This window comes from Myodes glareolus, chromosome 5 (genome assembly GCF_982192425.1).
Source record: "Myodes glareolus chromosome 5, mMyoGla1.1, whole genome shotgun sequence".
NCBI lineage: Eukaryota > Metazoa > Chordata > Mammalia > Rodentia > Cricetidae > Myodes > Myodes glareolus.
This window is the reverse complement of record NC_142030.1, coordinates 60177065-60203442: the sequence shown is the minus strand read 5'-3', so window position 1 is coordinate 60203442 and position 26378 is coordinate 60177065. Positions and strand designations below refer to the sequence as shown.

Sequence of the window (26378 nt, the reverse complement as noted above, 5' to 3'; positions counted from 1 at the left end):
TTTTTCTGTAGGAAGGTCACATAGGATCTCTTCTGTTTTTAGAGGAACCTTCCTGCTTTCTCCCGAAGAGGCTGTTTTACAGTCACACCTGCAATGAGAAGGGCTCCAACTTCTCCATGTTCTAATTAATACTTCCTATTGTCTCTCTTAGGTCATCACTATTCTAGTGTGCATATAGTCTCTTCTGCCAATACCAAAAGATATCCAAACATGTTAATAGTATAAAACATCACCAAGACCAAGGAAACAACTTTGCTGCCTGCTAGTCTTAGTTGCTGTTATTCAAGAAGGTTTACATTAATTTGCACTGAAGATTTAATTATCCCCAGGACCATATTCACAATGATGTTTCTCCCTATTAATACATGTTTTTTCTATTACTGTAGGATTAATGCACAGGCCTGATATGGGCAGACCTTATCCAAACTTACTTCATTTTACCCTGGTCTAGAATGATGGTAATCCTGATTCTCAAGCTTTGGACTCTGAGCTGAATTATATCATTGGGTCTCCTGGTCCTTCACTTGCATTTATGCTTGTAACTGGAGGTTTCTTTCCTACCTACCAGTTTCCGAATAACCACTCTGAGGCTCAATATTAATGATAAATGCTTTGCTGATGGTTCAGGCTTATTACTAGCTAGTTCTTACAACTTAAATTAGCCTATTTCTATTAATCTATGTATTGCCACATGGCCATGGCGTTATCTCATTTTCTACATGTCTTGCTTCCTCAGCGGCTGGCTGGCATCTTCCTGACTTCACCCTTCTTCACCTGTATCTCTGCTTAGATTTTTATTCCTGGATCTATCCGGCCTTTCCAAATGTTAAAACTTCTTTATTTATCAACCAATAAGAACAACACATATTCACGGCATACAGGATCCCACAACATATACTCTCCTGTTTCTCAGTCATTGTTTCAATCTATTAATCTATTGATGGAGCTGTTACACCCATGAACTCACTGTAGGCATTGCTATCTGCACATGTTAAAGCCAGGAAGATCAGCTAACATTCTTACATGCAGCACTACGTAGACTTAGTAGGTAATAAAAAGCAAGAAAGCACATGAAGGTGAGAAAATGAGTTGGCGAGTTTCCAAGAGATGATAGCCAGGCAGATTGGAGGTGGATTAAGTACCAAGGAGCTAAGAAATTACCTAAGAACAAATAAATTAAAAAAATAAGACCAGTGCTGTTCCTCCCGCATAGTGTTTTAGATATTAAAAGGTAATTAATATGACCTGTTAAAAGATACTGCTGATATTACTATTACTATTTTATTTGTGTGTGTGTGTGTGTGCTGGCACAGTGTATGCCTTGACCTTTGTCATTATTACTAACTTTCTTACAATGAAAGCAGTATTATGGCAGTGACTGGTTTAAGATTCCCTTTAGTTGACTGAATTCAAATTTCATATATGGTTTCGTCTCTTTCACATTTTATACTCAAGGTATTTCTAGGTCCCTAAACCTTCCTAAGAAAAAGGGTAAGAGTTGGGGAGAGTGTTTAGGATTTAACTTTCAGAAGAGCTATTAACAAGTACTTCCACTAGGGGGCGAGCAAGGAAAGAGGGAGGAAAGGAACAGAGTTGGGCCAAGTTTTCTAGAGAGAGCTAACAAAGTTCAACAGCATCATAACTGGATCTGAAGTAAGTTTTTATCTGTGGCACTATCAGGGCTTCCTACTCCACAGTCAGGTGTTTCTGATAAACAAACCAAACAACAAGAAACACAAAGGGAAGCAAGAGGAGAAGGAAGGAAAGGTTGCACAGGTGAACAGAAAAGACTGGGAGGATGTGCAGAAGAGCTCAGTGCTCACAGCTCCAAGTCAGAGCTATTGTGTTCTCAGGGCAGACAATTGAGACCAGTTTAGGAAAGGGGCGGGGAGAAAGAAAGAGAGATGAGAAAGGGGAAGAAAAGGGGGAGGAGGATGTGAGACTGGGTTAGAGAAATGAAAGAGAGCAAACCCTGTTGGTGATACTTAGCACATTCTTCCTGAGCCCAGCACACCCTCCTTGTGCAAGAACCCAGAGCCCCAGCTGCTGAAGGCTGAGGGCTGCAGAGGAACTGCAGAGAGACCAGCAAGCCATGGTGAGCCTTCCAGCCTATAAGCTCTCTAGATGGTCAAATGTTTCCTGGGACTTGAAGAGGCAGGTGGCAAGGGGTTTTAAGAAAGAGAGAAACAAGCAAGCAAGCAAACAAAAAAAGCTTGTTTTCTCAAACAAGTGACTCTAGACTGTTTCTTGTTGATTCTTTCCCTTGGCATTTGCACTGAGGAGATGCTGGAAGAGGTACTACTGAGATTATGACTTTGCAGTGACACAGAGTGGCTACCTGAGAAGTGATAGACAAGCAAAACTACAGCCTTAAGATGTGCAGAAATTTATGGATTCCTTGTTTGGGCTATTCAGAATGTATTGCTTCTTTCTTGGAGAAAAGAATTGCTTTCTTTTTCTGGTGTCTAACTATATCACTCATTTTTGAATCTGTCATGACCTGGTGTGCTAAGACAGCAAATTTGAACATCACTAGACCATTAAACACCAACTAACATTAAAAACATAGACTCGAAATAGTGTTCAGTTTGATTTAAAGCACAGCCCAAAAGTCCATAGAAAGGTTACTAAAATACAGAAAAAACATCCCATCAATAATGATCAACTGCTGGGGACTGAAGCATGGAGACAAAATGAAATAACACAGTACAGCACTTCGGAGTGAACTTGTGGCCATTGCTTTCAGCTGTGTTCCCTAATATTTTACCTTGGATAATGCGCTGGGTTGCTGAGCTTTATGTTTTATTTTAAGAAAATTGTAGGGCACTGCCTTAAGGGAATCTAAGTTTGTAGCTCAGAGTTTAAATAACTTGTTCCCTTTCATTCCCAGGTGTTTCCATGGAGATGCCAGAGGACTCAGTGGGGCTCATGGAGCATCCTCAAGCTGTGTGTCTGGACAGTGCTCGGTTGTGGTATGTCCTCGTAGGCTGCTAAGCTTTTGTACCTTGTGATTATTCTTTGCTTCATATTCATTGAGAGTGTATAGCCCAGTGAAAATAATCAGATGGATGATTCTTTTAAGGAGTCTGTTCTTCCTGTGACCTTCAACAGTTCTCTGATCCCCCGAACACCAGCCTTACATGCCTCATTCTCTAGTGAAGCACAGAAATCTTGAGAACTGCACAATGGCCTTCCACTATGAAGGAATGCAGCTAGAGAAACCTCAGATAACAAATACACTTACTGCCGGAACACTAATTTTACACTCTATTTTAGTAGCTTGCTGTGCACCAAGTGAGCTTCTATGATCATAGCATGGGTTGCTTGGCGGCTTGGTTTTAGTTTCTGTTTGGGGGGCTTTTTGTCTTTCTACTGAGGTTACATGTTTTCTGTTTAAGCCTTAGAGACTCTTCATTGACAAACCTGAACTTTCCAAACCATTGCCTAAGAAACTCATGCCTCTGTCTCCCGTAACTTGTATTTTCAGCTCAGAACAAGTGAACACACACTGTCTTTATTTGTTAATTTTTCTTTACTTTTGAGAGTTTTCTGCATGTACAATAAAATATGATCATATTTATATGCCATTTCCCCTTCAACTCCCTCCTGTGTTCCTCCTAAGATGCCCCTCCCAACTTCCTGTCTTGATTTTTTTTTCTTACTTTTTTTGATAGCATGTTAAGGCTAGTTAGTGCTACCCATATATTCATGGATGTGATCCATCCACCGGAACATGGGAATCCTAGCAGAGTCCACTTCCTCAGCAAGAATGATGTTCCCTCCACCCAGCAACTATTAATTGCCTATGGCTCCTCAGTAAGGGTGGGACTTGGAGATCCTCTATCCCATCTATGCTGACCTTGTGCAGACAATCACAGCTGCCATGGGTCCAAGAGTGCATTAACCACATCATGTCCAGAAGACAGCATTTCATAGTATCCATACCCATTCTCTGGCTCTTACATTCTTGTGTCTCTTCTGCAGTGAGCCTTGATGGCTGTGGGGTTAATATAGATGTCCCATTTAGGGCCGAGCACTGAGTTTCTTATCTCCAGAATTTAACAGTTATGCACCCCTCTATTGACTGCTATCTACTTCAAAAAGAAATTTCTCTGACCCAGGTTGAGAGCAGCTCAGGACTGATGGTCTAAACATGAGCATAAACAGTTAGGAGGCAGTTTTGGTATTTCCCTGTAGTACTAGCCTTGTGAAATAAAAAAACTCAATGAGCTGATTGCCGTGAAATCTTTTATCTTACTGTAAAATCTTATTTCACAGAGATCAGACCATACTTAGAAGGTCAATATCCTTATGAGCATTGTGTACAATTATGTTTTGTATTTAATTTCTTTAAAACCCTCATGTTTGAACCCCCCATGTTTATTGAACACTTCTTTTGAGTATCTCTGAATGTAGAACATGGTGTAATCAACTTTGTGTCCTTGTATTATTTTTTATGTATATTGCTCTTTCTTTACAGTGAGCTTAGATGTACAACAATTTGACAGTGTATTGAGGCTTTCCCAATATCAGCCTATTCTACAATAAAGCACTATTTTATGTTACAAGAAAGTATTTAAAATTATAACACTGTTTTTCCTGATCCTGTTTTACTTCACCTAACAGAGAAATTTCCTATGTGTACTGTGTTAGCAGTAATAAATATTGGCCTTTAGGAAGCTATCCCAGGATTTAGAAAGTATAGCATGAATTTTAGAGCTGTCAGTGACACCATTTCTAAAGTATACTGGATAAATAACACTTGAAAGAATTTTGAGAAAGAACTTTCATAAAAACAAAACTATAAAGATATATTTATGTATAGTAGTCCTTGGTTATGCTCAAGTCTGCCAGTGCAATACTGTCACCCTGAGATGTGCACCTGCTCTGTTGGGCTCTTGTTTCTGCATCTCTGAGTGATGGGCAGCCTGCATCCATGCCTGTTCCTAAACACCTTATGAGTCAACACATTGTCTGGTGTCTTTCAGACTTCCTGGTGAACCATGGAACTCATTGTTGGACATACCACTATTCTGAAAAATCCATGAACTGGGAAAATGCTAGAAAGTTCTGCAAGGAAAACTACACAGATTTAGTGGCCATACAAAACAAGAGAGAAATTGAGTATTTGGAGAAGACATTGCCCAAAAACCCTACTTACTACTGGATAGGAATCCGGAAAATCGGAAGCACATGGACATGGGTGGGAACCAGCAAGCCTCTGACTAAAGAAGCAGAGAACTGGGGAGCTGGAGAGCCCAACAATAAGAAGTCCAAGGAGGACTGTGTAGAGATCTATATCAAGAGGGCAAAAGACTCTGGGAAATGGAACGACGATGCCTGCCACAAGCGAAAGGCAGCTCTGTGCTACACAGGTGGGCAGTGACCAGACTCCTGTCCATCTCTGACTCGGGAGACCAAAGTTAGAGTGATCAGACTCATTACCCAGAAACTGCCAGTTCACCCTGAAAAAAATCTCAAATAAACCTTAAGCATAGCACTTCTGGGCATTCAGTGTGTAAAGATGCTCCCTGTGCTCAACAACTAGGTCAAGTTCTAGCCAGATTGCCAGTATGTTGTGTGGGAAATAAGGTTAGACAGCCTTTGTCCTGGTGACAGGCAGGAAGATGGTTCTGAGAGCTGGGTGGTTTTTGAAGGTCTTCCGTTAACACCTCTAAAACCATATAAAGTGTTACTATGAGTTAATTCATTCTAAAGCAAATAAATATCAATGTCAAATGGCTAGACTAGCCCATAAATAAAAATTTTAGCATGCACTATTATACAGGAAATGTTGTTGACTAATTAAATCTTTCTTGTGTGATGAAGGGACTATGGACGTAATCCCACTAACATGTGTTTATGTAATCTGCTTATAGCCTCTTGTCAGTCCGGGTCTTGCAGTGGCCATGGAGAATGTGTGGAAACCATCAACAATCACACCTGCAACTGTGACGAGGGGTTTTACGGGCCCCAGTGTCAGTATGGTAAGCCTCCTCCTTTCTGTTTGTTGGTTTCTTCCTGTCAAAAGTCACCAGAACCATAGTAGTCTAGGATAGCACAAAATGATACCACGGGAACAAAACAATATTGGCAATTCTTAGAAATGGGAAGCTCTGAACAGAAAGTTGGGTTTTCACAATGTTATCTTCCTGTAAAGATTTCGTAAGTCAACATGCAGTTTCAATTTACTTCACACATGTTTTTGAAGTACCACAAGGGACAGGGTGTTAAGATTTGCCAAAGCTGAGCAGATTGCAGTAAGAAACCAGGTGTTGTAGATCTCTCCTTTCAAGGATGTAGTAATCTAATGAGCTTGCTGGATTAAGTAGAACTCTGAAGTCTGACAGAAACAATTATATTTGTCATTAGGAGAGTGATGGATCTGGAAGGTCCTCCCACTCTTCTATAGACATACATGATGAGGAACAGTAAAAGAAGAGCCCACATATGATACACAGCTGATGTCATGGTTATCTAATAACAAATCCTATGTACGCAATTTGATTGTGTGTTTCTGAATTTTTAAAGATCCTGTACTTATAGGATTTACAGTTAATTAATAGAAATCATGCAAGTCCATTGATCAAGTTAGATGGAAGGTGATGTGAACAGGAATAAGCTCATGGGGAGAGCTCCTAATAAAGTCGCTGGTCCTTTATTTGTAAAGAGTGGCTACTCAGTGTCTCGCCACCAACATCAAGGACAATTATCGTAGAAACAATACAGCTCTGCTAGGATCGCCAAGAAAGAGGGAATGGGAAGAGTCATTGGGAGCTTCAAGTCGTCTCTCAGAGATGTGGTAGTAGATTGGAAAGGAGAGCTTGCACATGTGCAAAGTCAGAGGCTTGGACTCAGCCAACTATGCCTGAAAGGAGTATTGGATCTTTTAATTGAGGCTGGCTGAGTTTCAAGATGTGTTTGATGTGTCTAACACATACAATGGAAAGTTGTAAGAAGAAGAAAATTCAAGTTTCTGAGGAATAAAGGACTGAAACTAAAATCAATTTCAGTATTAACCACCTGGATTAGATCTGACTAAGTCACTGATCCCCAAAGCTGTGACTCTTCCCACCCAGGTCACCTCCACGGTATTATTGATCCACCCATTTCCTTCACTCCTTTTTAAACCCCCTCTTTTCTTTCTCACTTCCAGTCATATCCTTTTCTGATGTTTTTTAAGGATAACAATTTCTCCTGGGTTCTCCCATTGGTACTTATCCAAGGCCATGAACCCTTAGACTCAGCATCTATATTTTCTATTGTTATTCTGATTTGTTTCTTTCATCAAATTTCCTAAATTTTGTGGATTTATTCTATCTATATGATCTCTGGAGCAACGACTCTGTATTCAGCTGTGACCTCTACATATCCTAAGGATGTTGTTTTGGATTTTTACAAATCAAGTGCCCCCAACCACATTTCTTCTTTGCGGTTTTAACCACATTACATGGAAATGGCATACGGAATGACACTAGTGTGAAACTTTCACCTCCTCCAACACTTGGCTATGACAACCTGATGCTAATTTAATTTTCAAAAATTTCATTGATTTTATAGGGCTGAGAGATGGTTTAGTTGAAGAGCATTAGCTACTCTTCTAGCAGACCTGAGTTCCATTCCCAGCATCCACATGGTGGCCCACAGACATCTATAGCTACATTCCAGGGGAGACAATGCCCTCTTCCAGCCTCCTTTGACTCCAGGCACACAAATTGTGCACAGATACACGTGCTGGCAAAAGACCATTATACATACAAATCAATAAGATGATTTTCAATTGTTTTAGTTTCCCAGCACCATCACACTGGCATATAATGCACAGTGGCTACATTCACCTCCTTTCCCCATCCTACTTCTGCCAATCTCCACCCTTATTCCCAACCAATGCCCTTGTTAATTACGTATTACAACTTGGGACGTCTCCAGTTTCTCTCCTACTTGTCTACTCCTCTTGCCCTTGTTGTTTCTCTCTCATTATGTTGTGGTCCCCAGATGAGCTCCGGAACTTTAAATTAGCTCCCTTCAAGTAAGTCACTCATAATTCAGGCAGGCTGACCGATGAAAAATAATCAGAACATACCAGACACATAAGACCATTCACTAATTTGTCCCTATCATTTGTCCTGGTAAAATCTGAGCCCTTTAAGTTGAGGAATGATGCTTAATACCTAACAAGTACTCACTGAGGGGTGAAGATGATGAGCATCTTTTCTCTGCTCCTCTCTTTATGTCAGTCTCAACGTTTGGCAGTTTTCAGCTTTCCACATATACTTTGTGTTCTGTTGACTTTGTATAACATCTTCTCTCTGATTCTGCGTGTGGACAGAACATCTGATCTTCTTTAAAACGTAGTTCAGAATCCATTTCTTCCTAGAATGCTTCTTTAGACCCCAATACAGACCAGTGATTATCAAGCAGAGACAAGACTCAAGACCATCTGAATCTCATAGCTCTTTCGAACCATGCTTCTCTCTCTATTCAAGTGGTCCAGTGCGAGCCATTGCAGACCCCAGAACTGGGTACCATGGAATGCACTCACTCCTGGGGACACTTCAGCTTCCAATCACAGTGTGCTTTCAACTGCTCTGAGGGAACAGAGCTACTTGGTACTGGAGAAGCCCACTGTGGACCATATGGAAACTGGACATCCCTAGAGCCTGTCTGTCAAGGTGAGTGACTTTAGGTTGGAGAGTTTGTTGTGGCAAGCTTGCACCTATAATCTGAGAAAACACAGGGGAGTCTTGTCTAGAAGTCTGTCTGTTCTACTGCTATAAAATTCAACACAACTTTGACTGTAGTTTGATGCTTTTCAAGAGTTTTGTTTTTCCTTACTAAAATGAAAAACAAAACTCTAAAACAAACAAATAAGCAAAAACAAAAGTCTTTAAAGCCACCTGACATTTTATACTGTGACTTATGACAATACGTTGAAGTTATACTCTATATTTTATTTTTCTCATCGTCATTGCATAAAGCCTTGATGACTCTCTGTTGAATTTTGGTTCTCTCCTTCCAATAACACCCATTTTATGTGGTGCCTTACTTAGCACCGACCCGGTTCCTTCAGAGGTAGTAGAGGTCTTTCTTGGTTGTTTCATTCGGTATGCTTCCAAAGTCATCGTTTATTTGTTTTTCTCCTGTGTAAGCTCTCGGGAGGAAAACAACTGCTGTGAAGAACAAAGGCCAAGCTCTCAGTTGTTTGATCCTTTTTAGGCTGACAAGTTTTGCCACACATTGGTGGGAAAAAAAACTGGTTGGGTTTGTATGTATGAAGTTCAGGTTATGCTTTCTACATTTATATTTCTGATTCCCTCGTTTAAATTCTCTAATGAAAACCAAAATCCATCATTGAAATTATAGAACTGAATCAATGTAAGGGATGAATTCTATAAAGTTAAGCCTGCTTAATGGAATGGGGGTGTCTGTCAAAACTGCTTGACCAGATGTCACGATCCATGAGAAGGCTGACATCTTTGCAATCACTGAGAATGTACCATGCAAGCCCTTACGTCCAAGGCTGTATGGGCTGACATTTCCATCAGGGTTGGCACATTGCCTTGTCAAGGCAGCAGCACTTTGGACCACCATGGGCTATCAGTGTCTTGTTGCCTCCACCCCTGACAAATTCTTACTCAACAGCACACTAAGAAAACAATCCTGGAAGCACTGTCAAATGCAATTTCTACAAATTAGAAAATTCTAGGTTCATATGGATGGTTGCAGTGATGAAGTCTGGTGACTTTGGTCTAAAACTCTTGCCTGGGGGCTGGAGAGAAGGCTCAAGGCTTAAGAGCACTTGCTCCTCCAGTAGACGACCTGGATTGGGTCACAGTAGATGGCTCAGTATCACCTGTAATTCCAGTTGAAGATACTCCTATGCAGCATATACATACATGCAGGTACTCATATGTGTAGAAGCTAAAAACCAAATGAAACAAACTCAAGACTGACAATGAGACTGAGAATGTTACAGGGAGAGGCTTGAGTGTGACCGAACTACAATCTGTATGTCGTTATGGAAATGCCATGATGAAATCCATTATTGTGCATAATTAGTTTAGGCTAATAAAAGCTTGAAAAATGCCTTTGGTCACCAATACTGTTTTGTGTTGTGTCGTCACGGAAGTGACTCAGTGCCAGCCTCTCACAGCACCTGACCTGGGAACGATGGAATGCAGTCACCCTCTGGCCAACTTCAGCTTCTCTTCTGCTTGTACCTTCACCTGCTCCGAAGGAACTGACTTAATTGGAGAGAGAATAGCTGTCTGCGGATCAGCTGGCATCTGGTCTAGCCCTCGTCCTCTATGTCAAAGTGAGTAATTATGCTCAGAAATACTAAGACTTAAAGGTGGAATTGATCAACTAGTAGAAGGTAGGAAAAATATAATACACATTTAAATTCCATTTCCCTCAATCCATGTGGCATACAAAAGAAATTTATGTGTTCATGCACTATAAAATCCTAGGCTATTTTCAGCCTCTGCTTTAATGATAATTATTTTCTTTTTTTCAACCTTAACTCCCCTCTTGCTTTTAAACCCTTTGTCTACTTATTTATAGATTATCCATGTCTTCTCTTCCACCACACAACCTGATTTCTCTGTTAGTCCTTTGAGATGCCTCTTCAAAGGTCACCAATGACTACCTAACTCCCAACACAACGGACAGTTCTTCATTATCCTAAGCTGATTCTTCAAAAATCTTTCTGTGCATGAGAAGAACCATGTCTTCCTCATCTTTGTGTATATACTCCCTAACAGAGTCGAAAAGGACAAGATCGCCTGAGTAAATTGGGAGCATGCGAACCTTGTGGGAGGATTGAAGGGGAGGAGAGAGGCAGGGAGGGGAGCAGAGAAAAATGTAGAGTTCAATAAAAATCAAGAAAATAAAAAAATGCTAAAATAATGGTGCATTAAATCAGCTTATGAAATGAGCTACCAATGTCTGCCCTGATACCATCTGCACAGAAAACAGAAATGATAGGCCCTGAAGAAGCTGTCAAGGAAGATCTTGGGGGTGTTTAGAGTAGAGTGGGGTGGGGTGCGGGCAGGGAGGGGCAGAGCAGAGGCACACAGTAAGCAGAGCCTTACTGGCACACAGTAAGGCTGTGTGCCAGGCTCACTGAGTACATTTCCTTTTAAGTCTACTGAGTTTTCATTTCCTCATCTTTCACAAGCCAACAGTTGCCAATATATAAAAGTAGATTCCTTCACCTGGAGGTATCAGAAGACAGACTTTTTTTTTCAGATGAATATTCTTTTCAAAAAAGGCTGTAAACAAAACTAGTTTGCGTTTGCAAAGGGATAGGTAGAGGTGTCCTCTTAATTTATTTACATGGAAATGAAGGGAAGTGGTACAAGTGTATCCTTTTAGATCATTGCAGATCCTGGACATATAGACAGTGTAACATTTTCACACACCGTCTGTAAATTAAGGAGTTGGAACAGCTTTCTTTGATTGACAAGTCGCCCAGCTCAGATGTCTGACTTCCTTTTCCTTGCAGTTCTATGTTAAGCGTCCTAGCCCTTCTTTGTGCTCAGAAGTCAACCTTTAAATGATACAAGAGACAGAACATCACGGTAATTACTTCTTTAGACTCATCTCCAGGAATTCCATGAATTGCAGATCTGAGAAGTGTGATCTTGTAAGCACTAAGGCTAGAGGCGAGCCCTGTCGCATACCCATCATGGACCTTTCCACACTACTTTCCTCATCTGTGGTAGATGTTATTACTGGGGGATGATCAGGAGAGCAAAACGACAAATATCATGAGCTGGACAAAGGGAATAACGCTTTGGTCTCATAGCGTATGCTTTACTGACTCCTCTTTCAGAGACAGGCAGAAGTTTCTCAAAGATCAAGGAAGGTGACTATAACCCCCTCTTCATTCCGGTGGCTGTCACAGTTACTGCATTCTCGGGGCTGGCATTTATCATTTGGCTGGCAAGGAGGTTAAAAAAAGGTAGGTGTGCTCAATAACATCAAAGTAAAGCAATTTTAAAGTGGAAAGAGAAGAGAAAGAAACCCCACAGGAAATAAAGTGCAAGAGGTTTAGCTGAAGCAGGTGCCAAGCAACTTCTATGCTCTGTAGGCAGAAGTCTCTGGAGACCCTGACCTTGACATACATATTTATTTAAAAGAGCCAGCCAATGGTTCACACTAGGTAGACCTTCTCATGAAGGCTTGCTATGAGGAGCTTGCTAGATGAGCCATTGTAATGGCTCTTTGGTCCTACAGCTGTTTGAAGAGAGGCTGCATTTGCCACTGTCTTCCAGGACCCCGGATGACTTTGATCTTAGCACTGCAGTATCATTGGGAAGTGCACCTATTATTATCTAAGGTTTCTTAAACATCTGATCTCCTTAAGAGTCACATAACTGCCTGGGTATTGGCATGTAGAAGTTGTATTGTCCTTGGAAGAAATCTTTGTGGATTCTCGCAGGAATCTCTTCACTGAGGCTGTAACCTAATATATATATATTGGAAAGAAGGCAGAAAGTTGTGGAAAGGGGAAAAGCTTCCTCAAAACTTTATTTTTTTGTCACCCCACCAGGAAATAGACGGAACACTACACAAGAACACGACAATCTTCCTTTGGCCCCCTTTCTCTCTTCTGAATATTCTTTTGCCTTCAGGTGAGATCAGTATACCAGCCATAGGCCCACAATCTGCAGCAGGCTTTGGGTGTGCACTGCCACCTTTGCCCAAGTTCATCCAACAGATCTATTCAAAACTGTAAAATGCATAGACCCCTGCAGCTTTAGAGATCCGCGGTATTAAGGTCACACTGGACAGTTTAAACGTGTCTTCTGCTGATATAAATTCCATGAGTTCGGATACTACCACCACATAAGACTATTCTAAGTATTGACTACAACACCAGCACAGACAAAGAATGACATTTTTCTTTCACCACTGGTTAGTCTTTTTACCAAGGTGCCAAACCTCACTTTGTCTGGCTGCCTTGAATGGAGAACAAGGCAGCCATTCATTACATATGCTCCCTGAATAAGGTGGCTATTAGCTCAATAACTCCAAAGGTGTTACATCCTATTAATAAGAAGGGTAATGACTCCCCCAAATTCCATCCCTTTCTAGGTGGTTGTAGATATAAAGGAATGGAATCAAAGTCCCATGAGCTTGGTGGGTGCTGGCTAGCTGCAGCTGCATTATGAATGCCATAAGAAGAGCCGTGGGTTGTTTTTAAAGCTTTAATCTTGGAGTCAGTCATTTCTGTACAAGATCTCAAACTGATAACCTGAAAATGGCATGCCCCTGCTGTGGGAATCAGAGTGGGGCAAACAGGAAACAGATAACGGGCTCTTGGGCTAGTGACAGTTATGCCACCCAAGAGAGTTGCCAGCTCCCAGAGATCACTGGCTATGGAGGGAAATTCAGGGTAACTATGTTGTCTTCAATAGTCTTTAGCTGTCAAACATCTACTGATCTCTCCAGCTTGCAAGTGAATGACTTTGTCCTCCAAAAAATTTAGCCGCAAATTGGATCTTTACAGCATGAATAGTAGCCCTTTCTTCCCCCTGGAGAGACACTGGTAGAAATGGTAGTTAGGTTTCCAAGTAAAACCTATAGAGATCAAACAGACACATTTATAAGAATCATAGTGAAAAATAATAATTCTGTATTTATATATTATTATATACATGTTATAGTTTTTTGGGTTAATCAAACAGGAAAGGGGGACAGGTGGCAATTCAGAGTACGGCGCCAATGAAACAGACCAAACTCTGTTCTTTCAGAGGGATCTTATGAACCTGGTGCGAGGGCTGCCCATGCCCTAATCATCTTGGGGTCTAGTTAGCCTTTAGCTCTCTTTTCCTGGGTCCATAAACAAGCACTCTGGCTGTGGGCTCAGCTGGAAACACTCAGTACTCCTAGACTTTCTCATTTTCCGAGGTGATGACATTTTTAGGTCAAACTCTAAAACTTCATTAGCAGCAGCTCGAGTCAGAGGTGCCTCTTCCATCCCAAACAGAACACCACAAAAGCATTTGCCTTCGGGTTCATTAGGCTGTTTGTTACTCGGTTGGAAGAGTTTTCCACCTGACCCAGCACACAGGGTTACTCCAGTACACGAAACTGAACACAGTCTCCCTTAGTTCTCTTTTCTTCGAAGACACTCCCTCAGTAGAACCAGACACTTCCTCAGCAGGACAATACACCCCCTCAGTAGGACAAGACACCCCCTCAGTAGGACAAGACACCCCCTCAGTAGGACAAGACACCCCCTCAGTAGGACAAGACATCTCCTCCCCAGGACAAGACAACCCTCAGTAAGGTAAGATGTCCCCTCAGCAGGACAAGACACCCCCTCAGCAAGACAAGACACCCCCTCATCAGGACAAGACACCCCCTCAACAGGACAAGACACCCCCTCAGTAAGACTAGGTTTTGTTTATCTGTTGTCATTGTTTTTATTGCTGCTAAAAAAATATTCTGTGAAGATGAACAAACGGACTTGAACTTGATTATCCCTAATCCATGTATTTGGTCCGTATCATCTGAAAGCTAAATTTTGAAATAAAAGCTTTGCAATACCATTTTCTAGAACTTTAAATGTATTTTATAAAGCAATTGGAGTATTGTAAATTATATGCCAGGCCTTGGCCTAAGCATTGTAAATACATCTTCTTTAATTAACCCAATAAGAAAGCTAAGATCTGTGTGGGGCAATTCGAGAATACTAGTTTACAGTCACAGAAATACATAAAATCTATCCCCTTTTTCCTCAGAGAGCTTTCTTTCTAATTTTTTCCCTTGTCTTTCTGACAGACATCAGTTCATCAGACCATTAAGTAATCAATCTTTACTTTCTTCTCCACTAAAAAGAATGTGATTCTGTTCACAAAAAATACATTTGATGCAGTCAATCAAAATTACTCAAACAATAAGGAGAAGAAAAAACCAACCGAGTAAACAAAACTAAGTTGGAACTGAGGCTTATGTTAGGACAGATGTGTGTCATGGAGCCCTGTCCCAGAATGACTTTCAGATCTCGCTTCCATGCAGCCCCTCAAAATAGAAAGCAGATGAATTGATGAGATAAGAATTATACATATGATTGCATAAGTAGATGAAAACACATTAGTTACTCACATTAGGCTGCACAGTTTCCACCAATTTCTACTAACTAACCAGACCAGAGTAAAATTCTCAGGATACACTTAAGAGAAGCTGAGTGACCTCGACCCATTTGTTTCCAGGGTTGGGACCTAAGTCCTCTAGGGTGGGGATGAAGGCAGAATGAAATGTAAAATAAACTTACGAATGCGACACTGAGCCTGATCAGGAGGGAATTCAGCCCAGGCTCTGGCTTCATGAGCAGCCCAGCAGGTGGAATGGAGTCCCAAGAAGCACCTGCATCATACTGCAGCACCAAAGCTCGCTGGTACCCAGAGCCACTTGTCACACGTGCATGCCCCCTTAGCAAATTCATAACGCACTTCAAAAGACAGTCATAGGGATGGGCACAGCCTTTACATTCAAAATTAAAATGGTCTACTTTTTAATGATACCATTTTTCTATTCTCTCTTCTATTTTTAGGCAAGAAATCTCAGAAAAGGTAAGTATTTCAATGAAGAATTTCCACGTCTATTTGTCTCTGTTTTCCATAGGGTGCTTTCTGTTATAGATAGAACAAGCCCATGGTAGTTATTTACACAGGGGTCTCATACTAATGGCATTTCCAGGTAAGTCAGTCGAGCACTGGCTTCCATTAAAAACTTTACGTTTTTGATGATAGTAGAATTAAATAAATGGATGTACACATATGTCTATTAAGAAAGGAGATTTCATATGATGGGAATGTTTCCTGGTTGTCTCTGAATTCTCCTTGAGGGTTAGAGGCACGCTGTTATGTTTCTTCTTTAGTATACAGGACCAACATCTAAATAAGCAAGAAGCATCCAATTCAATGAGCATTTCCAATAACTACCATATCTGTAAAAGGGAACTGCCCAGCCACAGGCCCTTAACACTTAACTCAAAGGAGTGATTGGCTACTGTTCTAATAAGCACTGGCCTTCAGAAATGAGGGAAAGCTGTTGAGTGCGAAATCTACCCGCCTCCCTAAAGAAACATTTGCCTAGTTTGTTCTCAATGTTCTAGTTCTTTCGTTAGACTAATATTGTAGGTCGCTGAGGAAAAACACAGACACATGGAAGTACCTGGCCTACCTGGTAGGAAGGAAGATGAAAAGAGGTGGCCGGAGACACAGATGAGGGAAGCTGAAGAATAACTAGGGATCACAGATACTAAGGAAAGACAAAAGTGGAAAGTCTTAAATTCAGACAGAAGAACTGTCTGATTTCCATTGGTTGCATTAAGGACATCGGTGGGAAGGCCATTTTCACTGCACAGAACAAGACAGAAGTCATCTGTGGAAGGGATGAGGACAATCAACCAGCTGGAGGCAGAACGTGTTCTGCTTTCTTTAGAATTTGCCACGAAGAAGGGGAGAGTGATAGTGGTGGGGACACGGGATCAGTGGAGTCTTCTTACTCTGTAATTATGTGGATGGAGTCCTAGTAAGAAAAGGGTCTCTTTGGGGACTGGCCTCCTATCTCTGTAGCAGGAAACCCACAGGATGGAAAGATTTCTTGTGTTTCCACCCACTGAGTGAAAGTCTGCCGGTACATTCTATCTACCCAGAGTGGTGTTCTGGCCACAGAAATACCTGCTTTGATAGCTACAGCACAAAAGTAGTGTGGTTCATTTCAAGGACTGGGAGGCCAGCTGAAGATGCTGACCAAAAATAGCATAAAATTAGTTACCAATTGTTTATTAACAGTTTATTAACTTTTTTTTTACAATTACTCAATTAATAGTTGTTTATTGAACGTTTTTGATAACGGACCAATGTGAAGTTTTACCAAGACACTCAGAGCAATAAATCATTGACTCCAACCTCGGGGGAATTATTATCTAACTGGGGCGTTAAGACAAAAACAAGACAAAAGACAAAGCAGGAGTGCAGAACAATAAAAGCCAGGAACAGTAAAGGTGATGAATTTTGGACTGAAGAAAAAAATCTTTGGTCTAAGTGATCACAAAAAAATCTGGGAGATTTGGCAGAATCTAGAGAGAATCACCAGAAGGTTCAGGACAGGAAATAACTGAAATAACAAAGGCAAAGTCAGGAGGGTCTAAAAGCAAACTGGGAGGTCAGGAGGGGAGTTTCCTAGGGCCCCTTGTTTACTGAAGAGCTGTGCCATAGAAATTGAAAGAAAGGCTGTCTCCCTCACACACCCATGTGTCCAGGGCACTTCACCACCAAGTGATCTGCCTGCCTCATGACATCTCTCATCGATTAGCTAAAGTGATCCTTATTCATAAAATTTTAGGCTAGGAAGATGGAGGACATCATATTAAAACTGTCTTGGTCATTAAGTAAATAACTTAATTGCAGGCCGTGAGCCAGTGACAGAGTTGCAACAATAAATACAGATAAAGATAAACTTTGATCAGATATACTTTTGTTGTTGCATACTATTCTGAGTGTTTTAAGTCCCAAAAGATTAAATATTGCCTACAAGTCAGTGTAGGTAGGGAGCATTGCTATCCCTAATTACAGTAAAGAGACGGAAGAAGGGGAAATGACAGTAGCTTAAGGGAAGGCATTGAATAAAGGGAGAAGCTGAGCTCTGTCGCACCCGCATCCAGGGATAATGCTCTGATAACTATTTTGCTTCTAGTGTTCATGCTTCTTAACTTCTATGTTAGAGTCGTTAGGACCAGAGGCCCTCCTCTTCCAGTAATGTGATTTATTTTCACACTAAACCATTGTGTGATGGCACTGAGGAAGGGTGGAGTGGAAGAAATAGGGTGCGTCTTTAGAGCAAGCCAAGGGGAAGATGAATACTATCACACTAAACACCGAATGATTTTTTTTTTCTGACTGTGGTTGATTCTCACTCTTCTTTGCACTCACTCCTATTAGTGTTTGGCTAATGAATGAATGACTCCTTGGGCATTTGTGGTTTTGATTCTTGCTGGTTATTTTGACTCTTCTGCAAACGGGTTCTGTTTGTCACCTCATTTGGTTTCTAGTTTCTAAATTCTACCTTGGTAAAAGCTACGCCCAAGATACACAGGAAGATATGATGCCAACCTCAGAGGAGGGTACGTGCGAGATTCTGCTTTCAGAGACATTTTTATTTCTACCTTGGCAAGCAAGTCTGCAGCTGCCCTGGTGGTTTACCCTGACAGTTCATCACGAGACCAGGGCCTCAGAATCTGGTTCTCCTTTTGCAAGGTGCAAAGACACAGAAATGTGGTTCTCCTCCACCCTTTTCAAGAATGGCACAGCTGAAAAACAGAATACAGTGGCACCCATATTTATGAATCTAAATTTACCATCAAGTCTCTAAGCCATGTTCTACCAGAATCTGGCATTTAGAAGAAATACCACTGTTTGCATAGGCTTTTATTTTCTCTGATCTCATGTTCCATTTGAGTACATATCATCTTCCATGTCCCCACCTCTCCACTGTGAGTCAGCACACTGTGTCCTTCAAATGTTAGATGTGGAAGTTAGCAGTGTTGCAGAAATACGACCAGATGTGATCTGTGGACCAGCAGATGTTCCAGTGTGAGCATCTGTGAGGAGCTTCTTAGAGAATGGGGACTTCCACTGGAATCAGAGCTGACACTTAAAATATTTACTTGGAGGAGGGATAGGGTTAGGGATGGTGCAGAAAGCTGACTCAGCAGCCAGGAGTAGACTGCTCTTGCAGGGAATCCAAGTTCAGATCCTAGCATCTGCACTGGGTGATTCACCATGGCCTGGATCTCCAACTTGAGGGATTCCGACAGCCTCTTCTGGCCTCCTCAGACACTTCACTCATACACACACGTACACACACAAACAACTGAAGTAACTCTTTAAAACATTAATTTGGGGGTGGTAATACACGAGGGCGTAAAATGTTGCTCTAGTGTCTCTTCTCCAATTGTTTGAAACTATTCCACACCCTGTCCACAATTCCCAACAGGAAGCAGTTCCTCGCTTCTTTTCTTCACGTTAGTGGCCCTTTCCCCACTGCAGACACTTCCGTGTTTGCAGTTTCCTTGCCTCTCTCTTCTAAAAACGGTCATCTATATTAGTGACATTTTAATTTTTTGCCATTTAAAAAATTCTCCTTAGTTTAATTTTTATAATCTGTTGTTTCTGTTTCAGGATGGATGATCCATACTAATTCATCCTCTGTGAAAGAAAAAGTCACGAGGTACCAAAGAAAAAAAAAGTTTGGAAACCACTTCAAATCCTCCCGCGAAGATTTTGCACACAGGGATCGCCCACAGTGAAGATGAGATGTTTGCTTCTGGGTATCTGGAAGGATTTCTACGTGACCGACAGCTCCTCTAGCCTCCTCACGGCTTACTCAGCTCCTTGACCCTAGCCCGTAATTTTTGTTTATGCAGCTCAGGATTTTATTATGTTTTCTGTGGAGAGGAAAAGGGTTGCTCTGGGGTATGAAGAAGTCTGACCTCGCTCTTTCCTAATTCCTCTTTCCTACTTCAGTTCAGTACCGGATCTAGTGTCAAACACTGAACATTTGATACACATGTAACTGAACCGGATTCCTTGCACACAGCCCATAGACTATGAAGAAGATGATAAAAACCGTTGCTTTCCACCTCCAAAGAAGGCTGTTGTGTTCAAGTTAGACAAGTCTCATTTGCACTGTAGCCCCACTTCCTGTGAGTGGAAGCCACCGTGGCCGTTTACACCCACCTTCCCCGAGTCCTTTCCTTAGCTGGCTAACTTCTACACATAGCATCTCATAGCCACGGAACAAATAAGAGAAAATAGCCTGAACTGACTGTTAGTTTGGAAGTGTCCCTTCTCTTTAGTACATCTCTTTAGATTCTTTGAGGTTAGGGTTCTGACGACTACTTATTGTTAATAATGACACGACCCACTATCTTGGAATGTAGGTAATATATCTCTGATGTTATGAAGATGAGTTAAATCAGGTAGAAAGATTCCTGGGCTCATACTGGAGTGACACCTTCCCCTTGCCCAAATATCTCCTACTCATATACACAAATTCTATTTTTAAGTTTTAGGACAGCTGTTCTTAACCCTTGCCACCTCTTTTATAGCTAGCTCTTTAGCTCACCCAACCCACAGGCTATTGCGTTTCTCGGCTTCACTCTGCATGATGCATTTAAATACAGCCCATTTTTTTTAAAGCTGTTACTTAGTCTGTTGTTTGTATATGAGAATAAATGTTGTTTTCCCCTAGATAACATTGTACATCTCTTGAGGGAAGAGATTGCACCAGATCTCTGGAGTTCCTAGTTCGTTACTTGAATGAATGAAATGAATGAAATTTATACTTGGCAATGCTGAGGCATGCATGGGCAGCCTGTATATGACGGTTCTGTTGAGCTTGTCCATATTGGGTTTCATGGTCTAAGTTGATGAGGATGACTGACCAGGTCTCTTCCTCAAGAGGGCACCAGATCTCACTACAGATGGTTGTGAGTCACCATGTGATTTCTGGGAATTGAACTCAGGACCTTAGGAAGGGCAGGCAGTGCTCTTAACTGTGCTGGAGCACAGTCTGGATAAAGTTATGTGAGGCGATTTCTGAGAGCTTGTGGGAAAACTCCAAGTACACAAGAGACCTGTAACCTCCATCCCTACATAACGTACATTTGTTCTCAGAATGTGCTTTCATGCCTGTCCTGGTATAAATAGGAGTGTGTTTACTTCAAATTACCCATCATTTTACTCTTACTATTTAGATGATATTTCCAAGCACAGGTTGTCCTCGTGACGACTGTATATGACTTGAACTAATGTAGCCTTGCCCTCGAGACTGTATAAGCCAAAAAAATGTGACCTTCCTAAACTCATGTGACCTCGCCCTCATGACTGCGTACTGCCTGAACTCTCAAACTGCTCATATGACTTTGCCTAACCCTCAGAAGAGAAATTTCTTGATGCCCTGAATAAAGATGACTATGGTCTGAGACTTTAGTTCACCTCACATTCAGTCTCCACTCTCTAAGGTTCACGGCGCCCACTAGAGCTGTAGCAGTGAATAGGTAAAATGCGTTCAAATAGATTAGAAAAAGTCTACAAGTGCCATGATAAGTATTCAGCTAGCCCTGGAATTCCTACGGGAAGGCAGTACATTGTAAGAGACCGACTGGAATTGGATGTGGTTGTGCACGCCTTCAATCTCAGCACTTGGGAGGCAAAGACTGAGCTCTGTGAGCTCAAGGCCAACCTGGTCTACATAGTGAGTTTCGGGCCATCCAGGGCTACATAGTAAGAGTAAAACAAACAACAAACAAATAAATAAATGGTGAGAACTAACTAACTAACTAAATAAATAAAATAAGAAAGAAAAGAAGGAAGGGAGGGAGGGAAGGAGGGAGGAAGGGAGGAAAAGAAAGAGAAAAAGAAATTGCCTGGAAAAATTTTTCCTGTTTCGTGGCCAATGCTGCTTTTATGCACATTTTCACATCTTGTGAGACTATATTTTTAAACAAGGATATATTTTTCTCTCTTAAAGTCATTTCAGATTCTATCACCATTGCAAAAGACCTTTCATCTTGTGAGCCCACTAGCAGGTGTCAATCACACTCATCTAGCTTAGGGTGCACCCTTCAGAGAGCAGACTCATGCTCACAGCCCTGCCTGAGATGCTTCATCACTTAAAACATCAGGGGCAAGGGGCCAAAAAGAAAGAGAAGTACAGTCTTCTATTCACGACATAAGGTTAATATGTGATTTTAAGAATTTTATTACAATGATGAGATAAATCTCCTTCAAGACTGCAGAGTTCATTACCTTGAGAGTTAGTTGATTTGATTGTAAAATAAGGAAGTCTACCTGTTTACATCATAGGGTTATCGCGATGTGTCAAGGGTTATTGTGAAACTGCTTTGTAAACTGAAACCTTGCTTTGTTTTTGAAAGAAAAGTTATAGCCAGCCTTATTTGGTTCTAACCTGGGTCTCTGGGCTGCCCTGCCTCTGGCTCCTGGTCATCCAGTGTCAGTCGTGGGCTCCCTCTTGTGGTTTGGCCCTCAAGTTGGAGTAGTCGTTGGCCACTCCCACAAGTTTTGTACCACCATTACCCAACACAGCTTTCAGACAGCCCAGATTGTAGGATGAAGGTTGTGTGGCTGGATTGGTGTCCCAGCCCCAATGCCAGGAGCCTTGCCTTGTTCTAGAAGACGGCAAGTCCAGGCTCTACACTCCCCTATTGCTAGAAGACTCGCTAGAGTCACTCTTGGAGATTCCAGGGAGTTTTCACTGCCCTAGGTTTCTACATCTGCCTCCAAATAACCCAATTTGGGTCATCTTTTCCAGTACCCTCTCCTTTTTCCTCTCAGCCCCACCTGATCCCTCCCACTCCATCCCCACTGGCACTGAATCCACTCACAAAATCTATTCTGCTTCCCCTTTCCTGGGAGACTCATACATCCAAACACGACTGACAAGAAAAAAAATCAAAGAAATGACTCCTAATGATAGCCTGCTATATTCATAGATCTGTGCATGTTGTCATAAGAGGGGCAGAAACCGATGGGAGCGGATGCAGAGACCCACAGGCAGAAGGGGGGAATCCCACAGAAGATTGAGAGGAAGGATCAAAGGAGCCAGAGGAGTCTAGGACATCACAAGAACATGGCCCATAGAATCAACTAAGCAGGGCTTATAGGGGCTCACAGAGACTAAAGCAACAAACATGGACCTTTATGGATGTGAGCAAGATCCTCTGCATACACCTTAGGGCTATGTAGTTTGATGTTCTTGTGGGACCCCCAATATGGGAGTGGGAATGTCTCTGACTCTTTTGCCTGCACTTGGGACCCTTTTCTTCTTGCTGGGTTGGCTGGTCCAGCCTTGATATGAGGGATTATGCCCAGTCTTAATATATTGTCTTAGGCCATGTTCTATGGATATCCCTGGGAGGCCTTGCTTTTTTTGTTTGTTTGTTTTGTTATTTCAAGACAGGATTTCTCTGTAGCTTTGGAGCCTGTCCTGGAACTAGCTCTTGTAGACCAGACTGGCCTCGAACTCACAGAGCCTGCCTCTGCCTCCCGAGTGCTGGGATTAAAGGTGTGCGCCACCACTGCCTGGCTTGTTTTGTTTTTTAGAGGGAAACGGAGAAATGTTCCTGGGGCCTGTTGCTATGCAGACAAATATCACTGTCTAAAGAAAAGCAGAGAGAGAAATGTCACCCTGGGGCTTTAAATTTCAAGCTAAAGCTTACGAAGCTTGTACCTCAGTCTTTGGAAAACAAGAGCAAGAGAGGGACAAAATTACAGCCGCATCTGGAAGACGAGCATATCTGATGATTTAAGAGTGGAAAAAAATGGAAGCAGGAGATGCAAGTCATTAAATGTAATTATCCAGGCACGAGGATGATGAGCCAGGAAGGTCCCTAGGAAGCATCCTGAAGCCTTTGTTCTCTGATGAGTGCAAGGGTGGAGCATAGGAGGGAGTCTAGAAAGGAAAAACATAAAACAAAGATTCTGGTTAAATATGGCTTATGCAAATGTCCCCCTTTTCAAAGATCTTGTAGGAAAGTCCCTCCTTTGTTATTTTTCCCCTGCACGAACTTATCTTCTTTATTCTTAATACAGGATCAAGTCAAGGATGTAGCCCACATGCCTTTAAACTCAGAAAGACAATTGGAGAAGACTTGGAACGGGAAAAGGCCCTAGATCTAAAATGCTCTTCACTACTCGGTTGGCGATCAATTTTTCCCACTCCCAAGAAAACACGTTTTTGAAGTTTCTTGAGCACAGTTTAGGTAGGGACACTGATAACAGACTGGTCAGCCTCGGCCAGGGTGTTGGGGAGCCATCGGCAGTTTCTGCTTGTGAGGCCCACATTTGCCTGTGAGGTTGGTTTCATGTAGATTTAGGGCTCGCAGATAGCAAGCGTGTTGAATGAAGGACCGACTTACACAATTGTACTCTTTGTTCTGGGGTATTTCATAATCTCCTAGATAAATCAGTTCTCCTTAGAAAGCATATGCCTGCATCAATATCTGCCAGAGTTTTCTCTCATTGATGTGTTTATTAAACTGCAAGGGGGCACTCACATCTTGATAATTAGCAGTAATTAAGAGAGCTATAGGAACTCGCACATGGTCAAGCTGTAGTCTGTGACCTCTTGCATAAGAAGGCTCCTGAGGCTGCTGGTGGTGTATGAACAAGCCACAACTCAATGACTGAGCAGTAACAGCAGCTGTTGGGCAATGCTCCTGACCACACTTCCATCACCCAGGGTAACTGTTTTGAGAGACCAACTCTTGCCGATCCGATCTGATAGCAATAATAAGCAAGTGTTTTGTGGTTTGTTTTTTTAAAAAAGATTCCTCACCCTGAGAATACTTAAGGCTTCTTACACCATGCAATGCTTTTAAGGGCTCACTTATGATTCTCACCGACAGAAGATCCGAGCTTCCCTGGAGGATCCACATGTCAAACACCCAAGGGCAACACACGACCTCTGTCTCTTGATCTTTTGTGCTGAAATGGGAAGGGGAATACTTAGAACTCCTTCTTGTTTTGTTTTCTTTCAGTATTGGGAGCTGAACACAAGGCCCTGTGTGTGATAGATAAGTGTCCTATCATTGAGCTTTATTCTTAATGACTGTGACTTCAGGTCTCCTTCTCGTGCTTTTAAAGTTTACCAGCAAATCGAGCAACATTATGGCGTCACTGTGCTGTGTGACTTGAGCAAATCACTAAAGCCCTCTATGCCAGTTTTCTTATCACTGAATGGTGGTCAGTTTAGTTCAGCTTCCTGGGTTAGTTGTATGGATTAAATCAGTTGGTTAATATATGCAAAGAACTTAGGAAAGTGACTGGAAAACATTGGATAAATGACAGCTGCTGACATAATAGTCATTATTATCACTATTTTCAAAGGTCTGTGTTTCTGATATCTAATAGCATTGTGGTCTTAGATATATTACTCAGACTTTTCTGTTATCCTATTCAGAATCAGACAAGAGACCCTGTGCCAATCCCCTGCTGGGAATGGTGAAAAGTAGAGAGAGATTTCTTTGATGTGGTCATGCTGGAGAGAACATATAGTGGGGTTCAGTGACCCCCAAGCCCAGTTTTTACACTACTGACCTGAACTTTATCCTCAAACAGTAGACGAGTAGAGGGGCAAGCGTTAAGCAGACCTGGTTAAGTCTTGTAAGTCAGTTGCCTCCCCGTTCTAGCATCCCCCCTCACCATCACAGATAACCATCCATCCTGTAAGGTTTGCTTTTTCTAGGATTCAAGATGAATTGTGAGTCCAAGTGAGGAATCGATGCTTTTTTAGCAAAATTAGCAAGTGCCTAGTTCAGACCTAGGCTTCCCGGGCAGTGATGGCACATGCCTTTAATCCCAGCACTCGGGAGGCAGAGGCAGGTGGATCTCTGTGAGTTCGAGGTCAGCCTGGTCTAGAAGTGCTAGTTGCAGGGCAGGCTCCAAAGCTACAGAGAAACCTTGTCTCAAAACAAAACAAAACAAAGCAAAACAAAAAACAAACAAAACAAAACAAAACAAAAAAAACCCAGACCTAGGCTTATTTTCAGTACCGAGATTCTTCATCCGTAAGGTAGCATTAGGAACCGATGGGTAGTGGTAAAGGCAGAGACTCCTGAGTGCTCAAAGTGAGAGAATACATGACTGAGAATGCTCAGCCATAGACAGAACGTCTGTCTCGCTCCCACCCACACCCACCCACATGCAGAGAACATCACGGAAGAGCGTGGGAAGGATGCGAGGGCTAGATGCCGAGAATGACCGCTGTCCTCAAGACACGACATGACAACGCACTCAGGAACTTACAGCAGCTGTCGTTATTTGCCCAAGATGAAGCCAGTTACAGATTCCAACATGGAGACAGCAGGAGATCCTGAGGCTCCATAGCTAAGGAGCTATGGCAGTTGATGGCTACTGGAGGAGGGATAATTAGGGTTTTTTTTGGGGGGGGGTGTGTGACCACTGGCTGCTTGCCCATGCCCCCAGAGGATAACATCACAGCCATGAACAACTGGGCAGCACTGATTGGACTTGGTGCATTACTAAGACAAGAGGACTTGAAACTGTAAAGGAGACATTTTTGGAAGCAAAGAAAAAGGCTCAGTAAGTAAGATGCTTGCCGTGCAACTCTGAGGACTGGAGCTGGGATCTGCAGAACCCACATTAAAGCAAGGTGGTCATGCGAGACACTGTAGACACTGCACATGGAAAGCAGAAGCAGGAAGTCCCTCCGCCCAGCTGGCTAGCCAGACTAGCACAAGATCAAGTTCTGAGTTGAGCAAGAGACCGTGCCTCTCTCTATATCAAGTGGAGAGTGATTGACAAGGTCACCTGTTA

General features: G+C 42.1%; 1 protein-coding gene across 3 annotated transcripts; it reads left to right on the top strand.

Annotated features, from left to right (window-relative positions):
- Nucleotides 1-1939: 1939 nt before the first annotated feature.
- Nucleotides 1940-21021, top strand: Sell (selectin L). Of its 3 annotated transcripts, none has more exons than XM_087906339.1 (10): nt 1940-2095; nt 2891-2972; nt 4989-5375; nt 5880-5987; nt 8487-8672; nt 10130-10315; nt 11837-11965; nt 12557-12638; nt 15566-15584; nt 19200-21021. In XM_087906339.1, the coding sequence occupies exons 1-10, from the start codon at nt 2093-2095 to the stop codon at nt 19206-19208; spliced, it is 1191 nt and encodes a 396-aa protein (XP_087762465.1). In that variant the 5' UTR covers nt 1940-2092; the 3' UTR covers nt 19209-21021. The 3 variants fall into 3 exon arrangements, with proteins under 3 accessions (XP_087762465.1, XP_085544115.2, XP_087762464.1); XM_087906338.1 differs by lacking the exon at nt 1940-2095 and adding an exon at nt 2163-2295; XM_085687989.2 differs by lacking the exons at nt 1940-2095; nt 11837-11965; nt 12557-12638 and adding an exon at nt 2162-2295.
- Nucleotides 21022-26378: the final 5357 nt, after the last annotated feature.

Coding starts and splice junctions, on each gene's coding strand:
- Sell (XM_087906338.1), top strand. Junction 5,376..5,879: donor GGCAGCTCTGTGCTACACAG/GTGGGCAGTGAC, acceptor ATCTGCTTATAG/CCTCTTGTCAGTCCGGGTCT. Junction 10,316..11,836: donor CCCTCGTCCTCTATGTCAAA/GTGAGTAATTAT, acceptor CTCCTCTTTCAG/AGACAGGCAGAAGTTTCTCA.